The sequence below is a fragment of the Pollicipes pollicipes genome, unplaced genomic scaffold, assembly GCF_011947565.3.
Source record: "Pollicipes pollicipes isolate AB1234 unplaced genomic scaffold, Ppol_2.1 Scaffold_3087;HRSCAF=3621_pilon_pilon_pilon, whole genome shotgun sequence".
NCBI lineage: Eukaryota > Metazoa > Arthropoda > Thecostraca > Pollicipedomorpha > Pollicipedidae > Pollicipes > Pollicipes pollicipes.
Genome location: NW_023596225.1, coordinates 9,598,050 through 9,618,193, shown reverse-complemented (window position 1 = coordinate 9,618,193; position 20,144 = coordinate 9,598,050). Strand labels below are relative to the sequence as shown.

The following is a 20,144-nucleotide window of genomic DNA, read 5'->3' as shown; positions in this document are numbered from 1 at the left end:
AATTCTGGCCAACCCGGCTCATTGGCTCAGGGGCCAAACCAACGTAAATCGCAGGCCCCGGCCTTGTGCTTGCTTAGCAAATTGGTCCTCAGGTCCAGACTGGCACGGGGCCGACTGTTCGGTACTGTGCTACCTGGCCCACATAGTAGACCCATCGGCTCAGGGGGAGGGGGGGGGGGGGCGTCGACGATTAGGGCTGACTGGTATTTGAGGGTCCGGCACTGCGAACCGGGTCGGGAGGAGGTGCACATGTCCCTTTGTCCTCCTTCCTCGCCTGTATCGCTGTCCAGAGAGCAACGCACGAGTTTCCGAACAAATGTGAAGAAATCAATGGCAACGTGGAAGACCCCTTACCGATCGCATTAACCCGGTAAGTAACACATTGGTCCCCTAGCAACAGAGGCCTGTGGACAGCACAACGAGGCGTAAAATTTCACTTGCTACTCTTTATCCGCGAATAATTATTTTTTTCGTCTGCTCATGGGCCCTTCACCTTTGCTTGTGGCTGTTGTTGGTCACCGGAAGGTCCAAATATGTCAACTTCGCTAGATTTTGTGTTAAAGAATGCTTCTGTCCCGCCGGCTATGGGCCCCTGGTGGCCACAAGAAGAGTCACGGTGCTGCGGCTTCCTCTCTGGGTCCTCCACTACACACGTGCGGTCCCGTGCGAAATTGTGAACAGTTACGTAAAGATCTGGTAGCTTTGTGACGTCATCTTATTTACAATCAGTTTGAAGTGTTGCAAACTTTTCTACAATCAGCTGGCGGCTGCACAACTGATTCGTTCACCCCAATATGCAAACTGTTGCTTGCAGGCGTGAGGGAAAACGTACCTAAACGATCTTGTATAGGTGATAGAGCTATATGAAAGTGCTAGAGGAATTCATAAATGTCTGGAGCATGTACTGCCAACTCTTTTGTATGGTTTGCTGGCTAAGCTTAGCTGGAACAGAGCGTTTTATGAAGTGGGAGGACCACGCCAGTGTTACCTGATTTTTTACCCTCTTAAATTCACCTGAATGACTGATGAAAGTAGAATGCTGACAGTAATGTTCATCTCCTACCCATAGTGTCATTGTCAAGGTATATGCCATATATGACTGGTATGTGCTTCAAAGAAGGTGTGCCATCAGTACTTGAACCTCTACCATATCAGGAAAAGTTGCCATAATTTTGCATGCCAGTCATAGGGCCTTTGAAGTAATGACTGAAGTAATGATGCTAAGTGGCTTTTTAAGTATTTGTGCCTGTTGTCAAAATTTGTCAGTTCTCCAATGTTGCACAGGTCTATGTATTAAATGTACATTAGTTTGTAACCTGTTGTAAAACATGTGCATAGATGTTACAATGCATTCCTACTGTGTGTAGCAATGCATTTGTTTGATCCTTTGACATGTGCATTATTCAATAAATTTCAGTGCCTGCTTTCTGATGTGCAGTTAATTATGCAGGAGCACATGCAATGCCATCCTAAGAAGCACTGCAAGTGATAGGGTGGTCAAGCAATTTAGCAAGTTTTTTGCAATGGGAGATCTGTATCAAGGGAGTACCCAAAGCATGATGATGAAATCTGAACACATGTGTTACATTTGTGGAAGTGCTGGTTTCATTGCATCAAGATGCATGACAGATAGCCTAGGCACTTCTGGAATAAGCATTGAGGAAAAGCTGTACCAGATTATGTCTGTGGATGTACCAAATGACAGACACAGTGAAATTGTGTGTGAAGAATGTTTCTCACTGTTGGAGAACATCACAAAGCAACAGAATGCTCTGTACATAATGATACAGGACATAAATGAGAAACTGAATAATACCTGCCAAAAGATGCTGCAGTTAAGAAATGGTGGTGATGACAGCAAGCATGTGTTAGAGGTAAGCCTTTTCATACTTACTCTTCTGATTAATATGCAGCTAACTTATGGCATCTTCAATGCAGTTGCTCACCCGAGAAACAGACCATAGCATATAACACTTGCTATATTTGAATAAACAAACAGTGACGCATGCACTTCTTTAAGCAGTATGTACCTGACCAAGTCACACTGCTGTCTTCCTGTGCAGGCAGCTGTGGCAGACGAGCCGGAATCGGGGTCGGCCTCGTCGGACGCAGCGTCGCCGGCAGACGCGCGTCCGTCGTCGCCGGCCGAGGAGCCGGCCGCACCGCCCGCCTGCGTCGACTGCCCGGGCCGCGCCTTCTCCAGCGCCGCCTCGCTGCGCCGCCACCGGCGCAAGAAGCACGAGCGCCACCTGAGCTGCCCCTTCTGCAGCCGGCCGGTGCGCGAGACTTACCTCGAGATGCACATCCTCATCAAGCACTCAAAGACGGAGAAGGGCTATCTGTGCACACTCTGTGACCGCTCCTACGAGTCGGCCAAATACCTGAAGGTGCATCTGCGCACGGTACACAGCGACGGTAAGCAGTACCAGTGTACCGAGTGTGGTCGCTTGCTGGCCAACCGCGGCAGCCTGCACGCGCACATGCAGCGGCACGCGCGCAGCCACCAGTGCTCGCTCTGCGGCCGCCGGTTCGCGCTGCTCAAGCAGCTCGAGACGCACGCGCGGCACCACACGGGCGAGCGGCCGTTCCTCTGCACCGACTGCGGCAAGGCCTTCATCTCAGTCGAGCGCCTGCGCAAGCACGCGCACGTGCACGCGGTGGCGCCGACGTGCGAGGCGTGCGACCGCGTGTTTGCCAGTCGCGCCGGTCTCGAGGCGCACCGGCGCACGCATAGCGGCGACCGGCCGTTCGCCTGCACCGTGTGTGCCAAGACGTTCAAGCGCGCCGCCCACCTGAGCGACCACGTGGCCAGCGTGCACGGGGAGGACCGGCCTTTCAAGTGCGACCAGTGCGAGCGCTCCTTCACCCTGGAGCCGTACCTGAAGCGCCACCAGCGGCTGCACGGCGGCCAGAAGCCGCACGGCTGCGCCGCCTGCGGCAAGCGCTTCTTCAAGAAGTACAACCTGCAGGCGCACCTCAAGACGCACGAGGCGGGAGCGGCGGCGCCGCCCCCGCCGCCGCCGGCCACGTACGCCGCGCCGCCGCCTCCTCCGCTTCCGCCTCCGCCGCCGCCCCCGCCCCCGCCCCCGCCTCCGCCGCCCGCTGACCCGCCGCCGCCGCATCCCGGCTACATGTGGTCCTAGCGGCCGTACCCCCGCCGCCGTACAGGCAGACTAGGCAGCGGCCTCTAAGGGCTCACGCAGCCGTGCTGGTGGTGGGTCATCCAGCCGTGTTGGTGGTGTTCCAGGCGAGCTTCGGGCTGGGGAGAGTGGTGGCGTGTGATGGCGAGATCGTCTACGCTGGGACCGCCACGCGAATACTGTCGCTGAAGTCTGGACTTCGGTATAGGTGTTCCCTTCAGTTCATGTCGGAAGTCATTGCGTGCGTGCGTGTGTGGTTCATCCCATTGCTGTCGCGCCATATGTTCCGTTGTGTGATGTTTCATTCCTCATCACGAGATTCGTCGTTGCCCAGGTGGGCGGGCCGCCGTGCTGTGAGCCGAACCCGGGACTGCTGTGATTCGTTTTTGCCGTCTTCTTTGGATGCGTGGCAGCAAGTGATCATTGCCAAATGTAAATACACTGACCCGTCGTTCTTTTCAAAAAATCTTTAGTCGACGCGCCCTAAAACCCCAATCATCATCATTATCATCTTCAAAAAATCTTATATTATATCCGCTGATAGCAGACAACAATAGAAGGCGACAGTGGCTAGTCGACACACAGTACACGATCCTGAGCTCAAGCCACGAAGGGGTGAGAGTTGGCACGCAACGCCTGCCGGACCGGCGCCAGTCGCCCTGTGCGACTGGTGCGGTACGCGCATGCGCACAGCTCTCAGCGGGTCCTTTGGCCTGTTGGTGCACCGGCGCTGCAGCACGTAGCATTTGATTTCCGATGGCGTGTGCCTGAAAAAGGAGACAGAATTGAGTATTCTTATCATACAATGAGAAGTACGCGTGCTCTGCCGATTCTTCTCTCCTACTTTACAAATAAAGTCGCACCGTATTGCGGCGGAGCCCAGACTACACTCAGCACGTGTGGTGCAGGAAAGATGTCTGCGCTCACTGGCATCTACCTGGAGTACACCAGTATCTGTCACCACGGCGCACACCGGCAATCCTGGCGCACACCGGCATCTGTCACCCTGGCGCACACCAGTGTGTATTATTACCCTGGTGCACGCCGGCATCTGTCACCCTGGCGCACACCAATGTATTACTCTGGGGCACGCCGGCATCTTTCACCCTGGCGCACACCAGTGTGTATTACCCTGGTGCACGCCGGCATCTGTCACCCTGGCGCACACCAGTGTGTATTACTCTGGCGCACGCCGGCATCTGTCACCCTGGCGCACACCAGTGTGTATTACTCTGGTGCACTCCGGTATCTATCACCCAGACGCACGCCGGCATCTGTTACTCTAGGGCACGCCGGTACCTATTACATGGCGCACACCGGTGTGTATTACCCTGGCGCACGCCGCCCAGCAACCATGTCTGCCGGGCTTGGATGGCCGCCAGCATGTAAATGTTGGCCAGCACCAGTTGCTCTGCTGCCATTCTGCTTGGTTTTCCGCTACGTCTGGAACGCTGGGACTTGTGACGTCACGTACCTGGCTAGGATGCTGGCCGTCGGCGGTGGGGTAATGCACTGGCGTTGGCGGCGCTGCCTCGCGGGCTCGGGTTCGTCTCCTCTGTGCGCGAGAATGGGACGGATGTGCGACACGGCCAAAGCACAGACGGATGTCCTCGATGTGCAGCGTTTATAAATGAGCCTGTTACCGGCTCTCACAGTTTACTTTATGATGGACGCATACAATGCATTATCGAAATGCAATAAGAGCAGATTCCACTAACGCCATAACAAAATGTTGGCCGATTGAATTGTTTTTGCGTGGAACCGTTTCACTAGTATACATTTCCATCAATCACCATCAATTATACATGTTAAGAGCATAAGATAAAAGCCGCTTTCTTACAGGAGATTGATACTGCTGGGTAGAAAATATAGAAGGTACCTGTGTAGTCCCGAAGCAACTTATGTAAATGTGAATAGTATCGCCGGGCTAAAGGTTTGAAGGACCGAGGGGGGGGACGCGACCACGGGTGTCGAATTCTCAAAATGATCGGGGAAGCGAAGTCTCAGTAGTCGCCATAAGGGGAAAGGCACGAAAAGCTTCTCCACACACACACACACACACACGCACATGTATATTATATATATATATATATTGTATATATAATATGCAAATATGTGTGTTTATGCGTGACTACCGTAGAGTGTTAACAACATATGTGGCTATCACAGCACGTTTACACACATGTTCTCGGCAAACCGAGTTTCATGGATAAAACATATGCATTTCAGTTAACGTAAAACAAAACATAAGCACCCCTCCATGCACCAGTCACGGAAATGGTCCTGAACCTTTCTCCAAACAGCCTGATGCCTTCCTCATCAGAATGCCTTCTCCACCCATTTTATAACATACGTTTTTCAAGCCTGCTGTGTTTCTAGGAGGAGGTTGTTCCAGGCCTTGTCGCGCTTCTGAAGGGAAAACGACCCTAACCCGCTTCAGTTCGAACGTGTGGCAGATGAAGTCCCGTAAAGTTAATGTCATGCGCAACGTGGGTTAAGTATCAAAGCATTGCTAGTTGAGCTGGCTCTTCAGTGGCCACATGCGATTATACTGATGCTTCCATATTCGGTGCACAATGAGCTCACCGACACAGATGCGCGGCCAGAATCTTGGTAAAAGGGAGGGGTACATGATTGACAAAGAACCACTCCTGGTGAAACGTCCCCGCCCAAAATATTATCATGTACGCCCCACTTGATTTACAAAAGGGACGATTTGCTTCGTTTTATTATAATATGTACCTTCTTACTAAAACAAGCCAGAAGGCAACGCAACGCTTTAAAGGATTACATAAAAAGCACCGTCGCTTTCCATTTTGTAACTGTTTAGTGAACTCTTTCTAAGTGATAACACTCAGGGCTTTGTTGGAATTTTTCTGTGTTGTGCAGAGACAATGTGAACTTAGATGATAGTTGACGTAGATTGTAGATCGAAATAGGGTTGTACATTTGCTTTGACATGCCCAGCCCCTGAGTGTCAGGGAATCTGCGACCTTTCCAGAGGCCAGATGTGAAAGAAGTACATCACATGCTCTTGACCATGTACGCTCGCAAGGCTTAGAATAAAGACCCTGATGCCCGACGTTGCAGTCTCCGTAGGCCGCGCGCCGTCTGTCTCGTGGCGGAGGTCAGCGGGCAGACAAAGACCATATTGTTTCTGAAAAAAGTGCCTTTGAACGCTTGAGGGCGTCAGCCCGTACGTTTAGAGAGTAACCCGCGAACGTGTTTAACCTAAATAATTTTTTTTGGGGGGGGGGGATTTGGTGTGCTGATGCTTTTTTAGGACTTTGGTGTGTTGCCGTGCGCTTTGGTGTGCACGTCAGCACACCAAAGCTCCTGTATTTGTGCACATCGTCGCACACCATCGCATCGCACCCAGCACATCGCATCCGACCAGTGCTGGAATTTGCCATGGAACCTTGCGAGTTACGATAGAATCCTGTATCCGGGTTGCTGTAGCTGTTAATCCACTCAGAGAACATCCCGAAATTATGCAGGCGAAGTATGCGCCCGGACCCGATAGCTGAACGTTGCGGATTAATCTAGAAAGACTTTCGGAGCATTATTTCACGACGGCCGTTCTCGCGCTCCAGGCACCCGCCGCCGATGTTGACTATATCGCCCGACGCCGCTCGGCTTGATGAAAACTGCAACCTTGGACATCGATGTTCTTGCTTCCAAGAATGCGAACCCTCGCGCTTAAAATTCGTTGACGGGATTTGTTTCACACGTGACCCCGGGTGAGGATGGACGTCCTCATTGGCGTCGACCTTTTCCCGTTTTGGCCCCGTTCTGATCCGCCCTATCGAAAACCAAAGAAACCCCTATATTTTCGGGGCAGAGGCCCAGTTCGTAGTACACTAGGGGCACATATTTCCCCGTCAGAGGTTCAAGTAAGGGTGAATTCCTCTACAGCGCGGAGTGCCTGACGGCTGCCATGCTGGCGACTCGGTGGGGGGGGGGAGGGGGGAGGCGGAGTTTTTAGGTCGTTACGAGAGCCCTTAGAAGCATCATTCATACATTGGTCGCCTGTCTGACGCCGGAGCTCCCTGAACCAAGTATCTGGCCCCGAATAAACACAGGGGCCCTCCCTGACGCACAAAGGCCTCTTACCGCCGCAGGTGTTCAATAATTAGTATAGAGGCTCCAGCTCAGCAAAACGAGCCCTGGTTGAAGTGGTATGGAGAGCCTCCCGTTCTGAACTGATGTCCCTGACTGTCGCTGTGCCTTCCATTGTCCTTTTTGGACACTCGTCGTAAACTGTAACATCCACTCTCCTTGTCAGAGAGTCTCGACCATCACCAGAGGCCCTCTAGCATTCGGGGTCTCGTCGTGCTCCCGATCAGCAAATGTTACCCCGGCCGATTCAAGACCCCTTGCCGACATAGAGCCCTCTGTTAGGCACTGTGGGGGCCTTACCGACACAGTAGCACACATTGTTTCAGGGGTGCGAACCAATACAAATCGTGGGGCCCAACCTTGTCCTTGTTTGAGAAATGGGCCCCAGGGCTCGGACCGACACGGAGCCGATGGTTCGGAGTTGGTGCTCTTCGACCGATAAAGAGGCCCGCCTGGTCCCAGCGTACCCACATTGGTGCAAGAGGCCCCCCGACTTTGACCGATATAGGGGCCCGCATCGTCCCAGCGTACCCACGTCGGCGCAAGAGGCCCTGTGACTGATATTTTAGAGTCCGGCCCCGCGGTTCGGGGTCCTTAATGTGAGCTTCGGGACCTGCGGGACCCCACGAACACTACTCATGACCCATTTGGGGTCGCTTGCCACCACAGGACCCTTGTCAGACACTGATATTCCCAAACCGCACAGGGGCTCTTTCATTGACTCAGGGGCGCGGCCGATGTAAATTGCGGACCCGACCCCATCTCTGAGTGGGGACCCGACCCCTGAGAAATGGGTCCGTGTTCCAGATCGGATGGTGGAGTAATCTGGTGGCGAATCCGCCTCAACCACAGGGGTGCGATTTCGCAAAATAGGCCTCGGGGCTGAGAGGGGAAACCTAAACATAAATGCACCAAACAACAGTTCTCCCGAAAATTTGACCCACTTTTCTCTCAAGGTTATGAAATTGGAGTCCCCCCCCTCCAACCCGATGGGACGCTGCATCCCACTCCTAACGCATTTCTTCGCTTTTTCTTGGCAAAGATGTTGACGTTGGGCATCATAGCAGTTTGCTCGGTGTCGATCGTCGCACGCAGGTTCCGGTAATCTACGGAAGGTCGGTGTTATGTGGCTTCAGACGTTCTTAAACGTGTACGGCCCCGGGAAAAAGAGTAGAAGATGATGTGCGGGACTGCTTAATGCTGCCACGGAAACCACCAGCTGATAGCCGCAAGACGGGGTGCAGGCAGCAACTCAGCAATAAGACATGTCAGGCAATTGCCGCTGTCGACTCAGCAGGCTAGTGTTGATCGAGTTCTCGTAACTGGACAATCGAGCATTCATGTCCAAGTGGAGGTCAGTAAATTCCAACGGTTTTTCCGAGCGTGAACGGCTAAGAACGCGTCACGTCGCCGTGTTGGGTCGGTTTTTGGGGTTCTAGTTTCAATCAACTTGTTTTTATCTTATGATTTCGATCCAAAATCACTAACTCGCTGCATTATTTAGAATATGTATTGTCGCTGACTAATACAAAAACAGACAAAAGCACATAAGTAGACCGAAGTCAGCAAGACATATTAATCATGTAACCAAAGTCATTCATCATGCCGAAAGAAACAGAACATTAAGACCTCAATATGACATTGCAATTTTCATTTTCTTTTGTCCTTTACCTGTGAAATATTAATAAAAACCTTCATTACAATTGATACAATGTTAGTCTCTCATTATTAATACCCTGCTTTACTACGGCGCTTAAAAGTTGGGGGGCCAAACTCACCGTTGGGGGACTAAATTGGCCATTGGGTGGGGGGGGGGGCGAGGCAGTAGCGTGCTCTAAATAATGCAAATTGACACGCGTAAACCCGATCCTGCAGTAACTGACGGAGATCTCAATTGACGTCACATCATACTATCCACCTGTTTGGCGACGACACGAGTGCCAGCACGGAAATGGCTCAGTGACATTCTCTTCAGTGGAGCACTGGCAGCTGGTTTACCTTGTATTTGACCCGAACATCTGCGACTGAGCATGCCGCCTAGTTTACCTTTGGCCGCCTCGCGTCGCAGCGTCTCCTTGGAGTCGAAACTTGCGCTGAGCATGTCCGTGGGCACGCGGTCAAAGGCTGGGTCAGTTGACAGCCGACCTGACAAACAACGCCGGCGTGAGGACGCGGCAGAAGTGGGCCGGTTGTGTCGTCAAATGCGCTGCGGCCGTCCGGTTATGGGGAGCTTGCAGCAACTGTGTGCTCGCCCTTCCCGGTCTACTGCCTCACGATCATACACTTTGATGCTGGGTTTGTCTGTGTCTGCGTACCCGGACAAGCCAACCTTGACATCGTGTCCAATCGTTCAATGGCGGCAATCTGAAGTACCCGATGATCAGACCCGGCCGGGACCCGCACCTGACCTGGTCACCTCCGCTGCGGAGACGTGGCTGACCCGGCCGAGACACTCACCTGACCCAGTCACCTCCGCTGCGGAGACGTGGCTGACCTGGCCGCGACACGCACCTGATCTGCAACTGACGGCGCTCAGGGCGCGCGGCGCCCGCGGAGGGGCCGTCGGACCACACATGGTTCTCGAGAGCCGCTCCTCCGCGGCCAGCTCTGCCAAAAGACGCCACTGTCAGCACGTAACCTGCTTCTTCATCTACTCGAAAATTGACCGTGAAGTCGGGGCGCTTCATGGACAGAGGGAAGCCAACGCGAGTCAAGGTTCCCTTACCGCCCCACCCCCAGTGTTGCAACGGTTCTCTGGTTCAATCGCCGCGATTCTCGTCGCAAGCATGCGAGTGGCCTACTTGGATTGCGTAAACACCGCATCATTTGTGTGGCGTGTCCTCGGGGATAGTGTGCGCGATAACTTTTCTGAGAAAACTTCTGAGAAAATCCGTTCTTTTTTAAAAGTAAATGGCGACAAACGTTCAAAAGGTCAAGTATTTTCGTTATCAAACCCCTGGCATGGATCGGCACTGAAACTTGCCAAGGATGGAATTCGCAATACTTTTTGTTTGCTGGTCATTCTCCCAAACAAGGGTGTCTTTTTCTCAAATCGATTCGGGGGGGGGGGTGCTAAGCCGACGAGCTTGACCTAACTTATCCCAAAACCTGGCTTTTTCCCCGGTTTCCGTCACTTTAACTTGTACTCCTGGCATCAGAAATGCATGTTTTTGGGGGGTATTTGTGATCGATTGTATTGCGGAGAGATCGTGCTGCGGAGGAATGCCTCCCACTTCCGGCCAATGTGAAATTCCAATGTTTTTTGGAAGCTTAGAATGGGCTGCAGTTGACATAAAAGCATCGTAGCAGGACCACTCGATAATGCTAACGAACAAACGCTGAGTTATCGCCCATCGAAGGTGGTCAGAAGCGCGAGACAGACGATTTTATGCGGAAGGGCGTGGCGTGGCATGCGCAAACGACAAGATATGGCACGCGTTTTGTACACACTGGTAGTAGGAGAGGACTAAATTCATCTAAAAGTGACATTGAACTGGCACAGCATTCTCCACTGTAGATATCCTAACAACTGGAAGGACAAAGTAGACAAGGGCTAGTGACCAGTTAGGTCACTAGATGACCTCCTCAAAGAAGTAAAGTGACGAGCGCCTTGTCATGAATTGGAAATTGATACAAGCGGCCCATATGTAAAGTTAGCAGCAGTTTGATATTCATATTCAGTAGAAATTGATGACTTTTCCGATTTTTACGAAGCTGTACAAAAGGAACTCCAAACGGCACTGATTGCATACATAAAAGCTTTTTGCAGAGCATCGAATGGTTTGACCTCCAGAGATCATAAGAGGTCAGCTGTTATGTGTCGAAAACACTTACGCGTTATGCACTACTCGGTCTGGAATATGACGCAGATTTCAGAAAACCCTCAAGATAGTCATAGGCCAAGCATATCAAAATATAATCCCGAAAGATGATATATATATATATATATATGTATATATATATATATATATATATGTATGTATATATATATACATACATATATGCATAAACAACGTGCTTGTCTAAATATATATATATATATATATATATATATATATATATATACACTTATATAAACATATATATACACTTATATAAACATATACACGCGTAATGATTGCTAAGCAGGACAACCTGATGTGCTGAAACCGATATCAGCCTGTTTTATTTGAATGAGCACACAGATTAAGTCAAGGTGTTAATATGGGCTAACTTAACTAACTGATCTGAAGTGCAGCCATGTCAGGTCACGTGATGACCTCACGTAAACAGTTGTGACACATTTCCAGACAGAAAATGTGATGCCGAGTTAAACGGTGTCACTTGCGTGGTGGAATCGTGTCCAGTTCAAAAATTACACACATAAATTCCTGGATATAATCAGTTTCTGTCGCAATGCATTACGTTCCGGTGGCTCTTACTTTGCACCCAATGTCTTGAAACATTTCGACCCGGTCGAATTTCTTTAAAAACGCTACGAATGTAGCAAAGCTCAGATAAGGGGTGTGTCTCGGCTTTTCACCGGTTATCAAAGTCTTCGATTTCTAGACATTCCCGCATGTCAGGTCGTTATTCGTTGCATGCATATATTTTTGCGTCTATTTATTATTGCGACTCAGTTTGTGTGACAATTCAAATAAAGCATGCCAGTATCGGTTTCAGCACATTAGGTTGTGCTGCTTAACAGTCATCACGCATTATGTATGCACACAACGAATATCGATCTGGTATTCGGTGACGTCTGAAGGTCAATGTTGTTGTTGATGCCCCGTGAAAAGCCGAGACGTCCCACCTTATCTGAGTTTCGCTACATTGGTAGCGTTTTCAAATAAATCAATGGGGTGTGGATGTTTTAGGTCATTGCGTGCAACATAAAAGTCAATGCTAAATAATGCATCGCGACATAAACTGACTACGTCCAGACATTTAGGTTATAACTTTTGCACTATGTATCATTCAATCAAGCGGAAGGCACCATTTAGGTTGGCATTACATTTCCTGTCTGAAAATGTTCCTTTTACAACTGTTTTCGTAATGTCATCACGTGACCTGACATAACCTGCGCTTTAGTTCAGGCGCTTGACCTTTTCCACTTTAAAACTTTGACTGAATTTTGGGCGCATATTCAATTAAAATAGGCATATATCGGTTTCATTAATCAGGATATTGTGCGTAGCAATCATCATGCGACACATAGGCACCCAACGAATGTCGATCTGACATGCGGTGACATGTAGAGGTCAATGTTTGTTCTTCCTGGTGAAACGTCAAGTCATCCCCCCTTATTTTTGGTTTGTTATATTTGCAGCCTTTGAAAGGAAATCAAGGGAGTGGAAATTTTTCAAGTCGCTGCGTGCAATGTAAAATTTGACGGGAAGAAATTGCATTCCGACCAAAATTGATTGTGTCCAGACATTTATGTGTATAGCTTTAAAAGACGCCAGGTTCGATCGAGCAAGTGGCAGCATTCAACTCTGCATTGCATTTCCTGTCTGGAAATGTGTCACTTACAATCGTTTGCGTGAGGTTATCATGTGATCTGACATAACCGGCACCCCAGTTCGGTGGTTATTATTTTCACCTTGAAACTTTGACTTAGTTTGTGTGCACATTCAAATAAAGCAGGCTGATACCGGTTGCAGCACATTGGATTGACTGGTCTAACAATTATGACGCGGGGCTATGTTTGTGTATATACATATATATATATATATAAATATATATATATATATATATATATATATATATATATATATGTGTGTGTGTGTGTGTGTGTGTGTGTGTGTGTGTGTGTGTGTGTGTGTGTGTGTGTGTGTGCGTGTGTGTGTGTGTGTGTGCATGCATGTATGTATATATAGGACTATTTTAAGGGGTTTTCTGGAATCTGCATAATATTCCCGATCGAATGGTGTACAATATGCAACATGTTTTTCGACACATAACAGGTTACCCCTTACGACCTTTGAAGGTGAAATTGTTTGATGTCCCACAAAAAGCCTTTACGTAGTTGTCAGCGCACTTTGGGCATTCCTTTGTACAAGTTTCGTGAACATCGAAGGCGCTGTCGATTTCCGCTGAATATGGTTATCGAAGAGCTGCTAACTTCACACACATGAAGTAACAAGGGTTTAGAGCACCTGGGGTTTCGGCATTATGAGCTAGGAGTTCTCATGATGAAGATAGCCGACCTGCCAGGAGGCAGTGGTTAAACGATGCTATCAACCGGAGATTGGTAAAAGTGAGAAATATCGACGTTTGGAAACAGTGTTCGTGGTCAGAGTTCGTCACAAAAATAAATCAACATTGCTTCAGTGTTCCACTCTGATGATACGGCACAAAATGTGTCTTTTCCATTCGACGACACTTTTATGGCACAACCAGGTGGAAGGTAGAAGTGTACTTGAAGCTCATGGCCGCCCCAGTCATACCGCATGACAACGCGGCACACTCCATGAGCAGCACACTCCAAGCAGTTCATTCACAGCCCCGTGTCTTTTTCGCGAAAGCAAGCACTCGGAAAACCAAGTGAAGCCGGCCACCTGTGCTGCGCGTTCTCGGTTTAACAGCACGTCAGGTCCATACCAATATTTCGATCAGCCTCGAGACCCCACCGTGTGAAGCTGGGAGTGGGATTTGCCCCACATGTGTAAATCGGCTGAATGGTAGTGATGCGCACCGTAGAATGTCGTCTATCATGTTTCTCGTAACTTCCGCCCAGAAATATTTCATGTAGGATAAACAATACGAAGCGTTTGTGGCCCATTGTAGATGGGTGTTGGTGGTCACGCACACCACTACTGGATAATGCTGTAGCCCTATACGCGACAATAGAACATGTTGCGACAAATTCTGGGTTTAAAATGCCAATTTTAGCAACAGCAAAAAGCAGCGCGAATCTAAGGCTATCGGAATGATTGCGCATCCACAATATCCTTGTGAGGCTGAGCACACAAACGTACTCATGGAACTTGGTTGATCAAAGCTGTTTGTGGTATTTACGTGTAGAAATGTTCTCTAGTCGTGATAACACTAGTGCTCGCTGGTGAGTTTCGTTCTAACCTTATGAGAAAGCAATATGGTCGGTGTGATTCGTCGAGAACCTTTGTGCCCAGCCGACTGTGTCTTGGGCATTGTGATGTTAGGATGCACTGTGACGCTCGCACAATGTTCGTAACGTCTGACATGTGTGGTAAGTCATGTTTCAACTCCATGCTCGGCACCTTTTACAAGCCTGACATCTTGATACTGTGGCGCTATGCTTTTAGAGTTCGCATGATAGATAACTATTAGGCTCCCACGAAGTGCTCTACATACAAAATGAACATGGTGCCAATTGTGGTGTATTCAGGCAACTAGTGTACGAACAGTGAACGGAATTGCAATGTATATCCTTGGCCAGTTTTCCTTACTTAGCCCATATGCATTTGGGGGGGGGGGGAGGGCTCAAGTCAGTATTGGGGGCTGGTGAACACTGGAAAGCAGACATGTGGCTGGAGCAGAAGAAAAAGACCCCGCGATCCCATAAGCACGTGCCCTTTGGAATCCTGTATCCATCCTTGGGGTACAGGCAAATGCCTGCGCGGAAGTATAAAAAGCGACAGCCTTGGCTCAATTTTTCTGACCGTTTACCTTCCGCGCTTTCACCTGATCACGTAAATAGTCGTTGCTTGAAACCCATATCAAGTCATATTGTCCCTCTCCAATGATTTTAAAAACGTCCCTCCTTGGCAAGACGTTGTTAACGTATATATGGTGACGATCGAACTGACGCATTCACTTCACAATACCCTTTTACTCGGCTTTATTTTGGGGACAGACATTAGAGCCAGGATGCAGGTATGGCAGCTCGTCATATCATGGCCGAGTGCATGCAAAACATTGATAAATACTTCGAAATGAAGATGCTTCAGCGATTTTTCTCTTGCTCCTTGGCTTGACCCATCATAAAACAACCCAGGGTTTCGTGTTCGTTCATTTTATATTTGGCCAGCCGTCAAAGGCCTGGCCACGCATTTTAATAATTATTTGACATAACGCATCGCCATCGCCTATCCAAGCGACCGAGTTGGGATTTGTATTGATTTCAGGAAGTCAGATAAACCATTGGAAACTAAAGTTGCCGAGCCTTCTGTTAAATCAATGAAATCTACGATCATGGGTGGACCATAAGCTTTCCGGGGCTGCCCTCTCCCAGCCTTTCGGAGTTTTAACGTGGCGTCTATGGACGTTGTATACAAAAACCGGCTTGAAATACTTTTGTACCTATCTGTTTTCAAAACTCATGATTGATAGTTCCGCATTTTTCATGATATTTTCTATGAGCTGACGTATATGCGGAGGTCGAGCCCCGCCCCATTCAGTCCGTGAAAATTAGCGGGAGCCATGTCTTACCTCTTCTGATCGGTAACGCTCGTTGCGTTTGCAAAATGTACTGCAAGCTCCGGTCCATCACCTCTTCCCTTCGTCGGGTCTTAATGGGTCGTAGGTGCGACGTGGGAATCACCTGTAATGAAACCGCGTCCATATTACCTACATCAGTGGAAAACACATCCCTCCTCTCCATGAGCACATATACTCGCACTAATCTGACACGCTCGCAGAACGTCCGTGATTTCGGTTAGCAGCGTTCATGTCGGGCTGTCAGACCAGCCCCAGTCTCTCGGTGCCAAGTCGACGCGCGCCGTCCTTACCGGCGCGAGCGCGCGGGAGCCGGCGCCGTCCCTCAGCCCAAACGAGCGGCCGTCGCGCGAGGCGATACCGGCGGCGCGTGACCTGACCCGCGCCAGGCACGGCCGCCGCTGACGCACACCCCACTCATCAATCTGCCCCTCCGGAGCGTCCATGGCTGACGCTCTGGCGGCGGAACCGATCAACGCCGTCTGCCAGCGATGGGGGGGGGGGGGGGGGCGGCCCGCGCTCGAAGGCGCCGTCCACAAGCGTCGCCTGGCTCGGCGTGCGAGGCACGCTAGGGCGGAGTTGCGTGGCGGCGAATGGATTCCTCCACTTTCTAATTATTTTTGCGGGGAAAGAGGCGGTGGGGTTATACGCTGGAATCGGCGTCATCGCCGCGCCTGCAAGCTATGGCCGGCTGCGCCGTACCGCACGTAGTAAATGAAGGGACCAAAATAGCATCTATAGTTGCAGTTAAGCTTGGGGTTTCTGTGCTGCAGGTCCTGAAACGCATTTTTCCATATTTGTACCTCTGGCAGTGTAATGCATATGAATTAAGAACCAATCCACCAGTACCTCAGACCTTACTGTACCTTGAACTCTCGCGGGCAAATGATAACCTGGCGCCTGTCATGCTCCTTTTTGCTGGAGTCGGTGTTGTTCATTCCGAGTCCACCAAGATAATACTTGATCCCACCATATAAAATCCATCTCGTATCACGTGCAATGCGATCTTAGGGTCAGACGGCCCTCGTGCCTATTTTCACTATCGCACGACGTTCTCGAATTAGGTATATCCACTTACGACAATTTTAGCCTTCTCATGGATCTGGAAGAAGTGGCTGGGTGACAGCCTGCCGCCAGCCCCGGGTGGCGGATGAAGCTCAGCGTCGTCCAAGCGGGGACAACGGGTCTGGACCTGCTGGGACCAGGTCACACGCCGGGTCACTTCACAGCTCACAGCGCCGCGTCACACTGTGCAACGGCACCGAATTACACGCTGCGTCACGTGATGACATGGGGTCTTACACTGTGCCACGTCGTCAGTGCCAGGTTACGCGTATGCCACTTCATCACACCATGTCACTGCACCACACCAGGTCACGCGTGCGTCGCTGCACCACACCAGGTCACGCGCGTGCCATTGCACCACATCAGATCACGCGTATGTCACTGCACCACATGAGATCACGCGTGTGTCACTACATCACGCCAGGTCACGTGTGTGTCACTACATCACACCAGGTCACGGGTTGCGTGGCTTTGCAACATAATCTCAGCCGTTGCACGCTTGGCAGCACTGGGTCACCGCACGGCATCAAGTCTCAGTCGCTTCACTTCACGTGCACGTCTCCCTGACGGGTTGAGGTCATGCCATCAGTGGCGTCGCGCATGTATTCATTTCATGTGCGAGGCCGCGTGCTGTGGCAGACCTGACGACAACGGGACGCCCAGGACTTGCTGCCACCGACGGTGCTGGGCACGTGGGCATTGTGTACGTTATCGGCCGCTTTGGCGCATCCGAGTCTACTACGTCTCACCTGTTCGTCAGATCCCTCCATGCTCACGTCCTCTGATGCCGGGGGACTGGGAGATGGCGGCTCTGAAAATGGTATCTCTTGTTGCTGTCTGCTCATCTCTCATCGACGTGGTGTATCAAGTTAAGACGGACGTTGCTTCCGTTGCCGACATATTTTCAGGTGTGACGATTTGAGTGGAATTGGGTCTATCGTAATGCCTTTTTGGTGTCAAGCGAACGGAAGGCTGCAGCACGCCAGCATGATTGATCTGATGTCTTCATTTTTGCCCGAGAATGTTTACCTTGGATGCTACCGCAACGGGTCTTTGGATTGGATGACAAAGGAGGATTGGAGGCGTCTTACTGGAATCTCGGGTGTGAAACTTGACTTGTAAATGACATCTTGCATGGAAAAAGGCAAAAAAGTGTATTCTACGGGCACCATTGGAGCGGGCCGATTTTTTCTTTGAAAACTTGGGTTGATTTGTTCGCCAGCTACCAGCGGTTGCAACAATGCTGCATTCTCCTATTTCCCGTCATAATTTTGCGAAGTTTTGTCTTCATGATGTGCCCTGTGCGGATCGAACACGCGGTAGTCTTATTTTGAGCGCAGCTGTTTTTTTTTTTTGTCCATACACCTTCACGGCCTACGACAGGCTATAAAAGTGATGATATTTCGGTCCGGTGAAATTTGGTTGGGTCGAAAGTTGCTCTTTAAAGCCCAACTTTTCTTCTCGTTCTAGGAATAATGTAATTCGGCAACATGAGAGCAGTTCACTTCATCTGCTAGCATGTCAGTAAACCCTCATTGGTTCTTCGTGACATGCATTTAAATATTTGTTTCTGAATATGCATTCATCTCAGGAGTATCCAAACTCGCATCCTACGTCACAAGTAACAACTGACGAACCTGTCCGACCGCCGAGACCCGATAGCTGGAATCCAATGCACGAATGTGGCATTCCGGTTCTTTAGCGCTAAGCGTCATCACTGCTGGACTGAGCCTCTGCCGTCCGCCTGGGAGTACAAACCACTCCTTCACAGTCATCAGAGTCATGATATCTCGCGACGGATCAGCTGACACGTGTGACCCGGGCGTGTCCATTGTCGGGGACGTGCATTATTTGTGTGGCGGCGCGCGGCGAGCCGGAGCGGGGCAGGGGTCGGGCGGCCCGCTTACCGTCTCCGGCCGTGCGCACCAGCTGGGCCGGGTCAGGCTCCGTCCGCCGCCTCCGAAACAGCGCCAGGAAGCGGCCGGGTCCGCCGGCCGGCGGCGGCTCGCTCTCGCCAGACAGCATCTCCGCTCCGTCAGAGGCTGCAGACACTCCCCGCTCCTTCAGCGGCTGCATACACACAGACACTGCAGACAGCGAGCTCAGACCGCATCCCCGCCCACTCAGCGGCTGCAGACACTCCCCGCTCCCTCAGCGGCTGCAGACACACAGACACTGCAGATAGCGAGCTTAGACAGCATCCCCGCTCACTCAGCGACTGCAGACACTCCCCGCTCCCTCAGCGGCTGCAGACACACAGACACTGCACACAGAAAACTCAGACCGCATCCCCGCTCCCTCAGAGGCTGCAGACGCACAGACACTGCAGACAGCGAGCTCAGACCGCATCCCCGCTCACTCAGCGGCTGCAGACACTCCCCGCTCCCTCAGCGGCTGCAGACACACAGACACTGCAGATAGAGAGCTTAGACAGCATCCCCGCTCACTCAGCGACTGCAGACAGCGAGCCCGGACACTGCAGACAGCGAGCTCAGACGGCATCCCTGCTCTCGCAGCGGCTGCAGACACACAGGCACTGCAGAGAGGGAGCTCAGACACTGCAGACAGCGAACCCATGCAGCATCCCGTTCCTTAGCGCCTGTAGACACATAGACACTGCACACAGCCGAGTGGGAAGTCGTGCGCGCTTCTAGACCAGCTCCACAAATGCTCGCAATAGAGGACGCGTCGCTACTTCGACAGCTGCTGCAGGGACACACGCGGAAACACACATCCTGATGACTCAGCAGGCCTAGGCGGCGTCTCCAACCCTGCTGCAGCTGTGTCCTTTTGCGTCTGAGCGAAACACACAACCTATACACTGCAGGTACCAACCTCCCCCCCCCCCCCCGCCCAGCCACAGGCTGCGTAACTCTCGGATCTTGTTTACGACTGCATGCACGCATGTCCACGCCGTAAACCCTGTGAACGCTGATCGTCTACTAGTGATGGGACGACGGCGTTTTGACGCTGCAGAGCAGCTCGATGTGGGTAAAGATTGCCATCGTATACATGCCTGAACGCAACCATGGCCTCAGCCACGTCGGACGGACAATCCTACAGTCTGACCCACTGTCATGTTGTGTTTCGCAAAACAACAGAAATACGAAAACACGACATAAGGAATTTGCGAATCACGCACAAAACAAACATCTAAGAAGCCTGCCCTAGCGCACCAGGAGTTGGCGCCGTTCCTGCTGGCGGGCGTCTCCGCGCGGCGTGAGCGCCGCCGACTGACCTGACGGTGGCAGACGATCGCCTGAGCGGTGGCCGCACTCGGCCGCGTCGCGCCGGTGTGTCACCGCTCACCCGCGGCGCCCAGTGTCGACCCCGAGCGGCCGGTGTCCGGCCAATCGATGGCGTCCGTGCACGGCTACACGGCCGCGCCGGACCCTGCCGGTCGATGCGGCTCCGAGGTACCGG

The 20,144-nt window shown here is 51.2% G+C and overlaps 2 protein-coding genes across 2 annotated transcripts; one reads left to right on the top strand and one right to left on the bottom strand.

Moving 5' to 3' along the window:
• Positions 1-286: 286 nt before the first annotated feature.
• LOC119089346 (oocyte zinc finger protein XlCOF6.1) lies at positions 287-3,177 on the top strand. Its single transcript, XM_037212015.1, has 4 exons — positions 287-370; positions 1,418-1,874; positions 2,064-2,990; positions 3,169-3,177. Exons 2-4 carry the CDS (start codon positions 1,524-1,526, stop codon positions 3,175-3,177), a joined length of 1,287 nt encoding a protein of 428 aa, XP_037067910.1. The 5' UTR covers positions 287-370; positions 1,418-1,523.
• A 480-nt stretch (positions 3,178-3,657) lies between these two features.
• LOC119089708 (uncharacterized) lies at positions 3,658-18,659 on the bottom strand. The gene is made up of 8 exons (XM_037212520.1): positions 18,629-18,659; positions 17,471-17,532; positions 16,735-16,851; positions 15,651-15,762; positions 9,771-9,866; positions 9,306-9,404; positions 4,615-4,695; positions 3,658-3,907 (listed from the first exon to the last, which is right to left on the bottom strand). The coding sequence occupies exons 2-7, from the start codon at positions 17,489-17,491 to the stop codon at positions 4,619-4,621; spliced, it is 522 nt and encodes a 173-aa protein (XP_037068415.1). The 5' UTR covers positions 17,492-17,532; positions 18,629-18,659; the 3' UTR covers positions 3,658-3,907; positions 4,615-4,618.
• Positions 18,660-20,144: the final 1,485 nt, after the last annotated feature.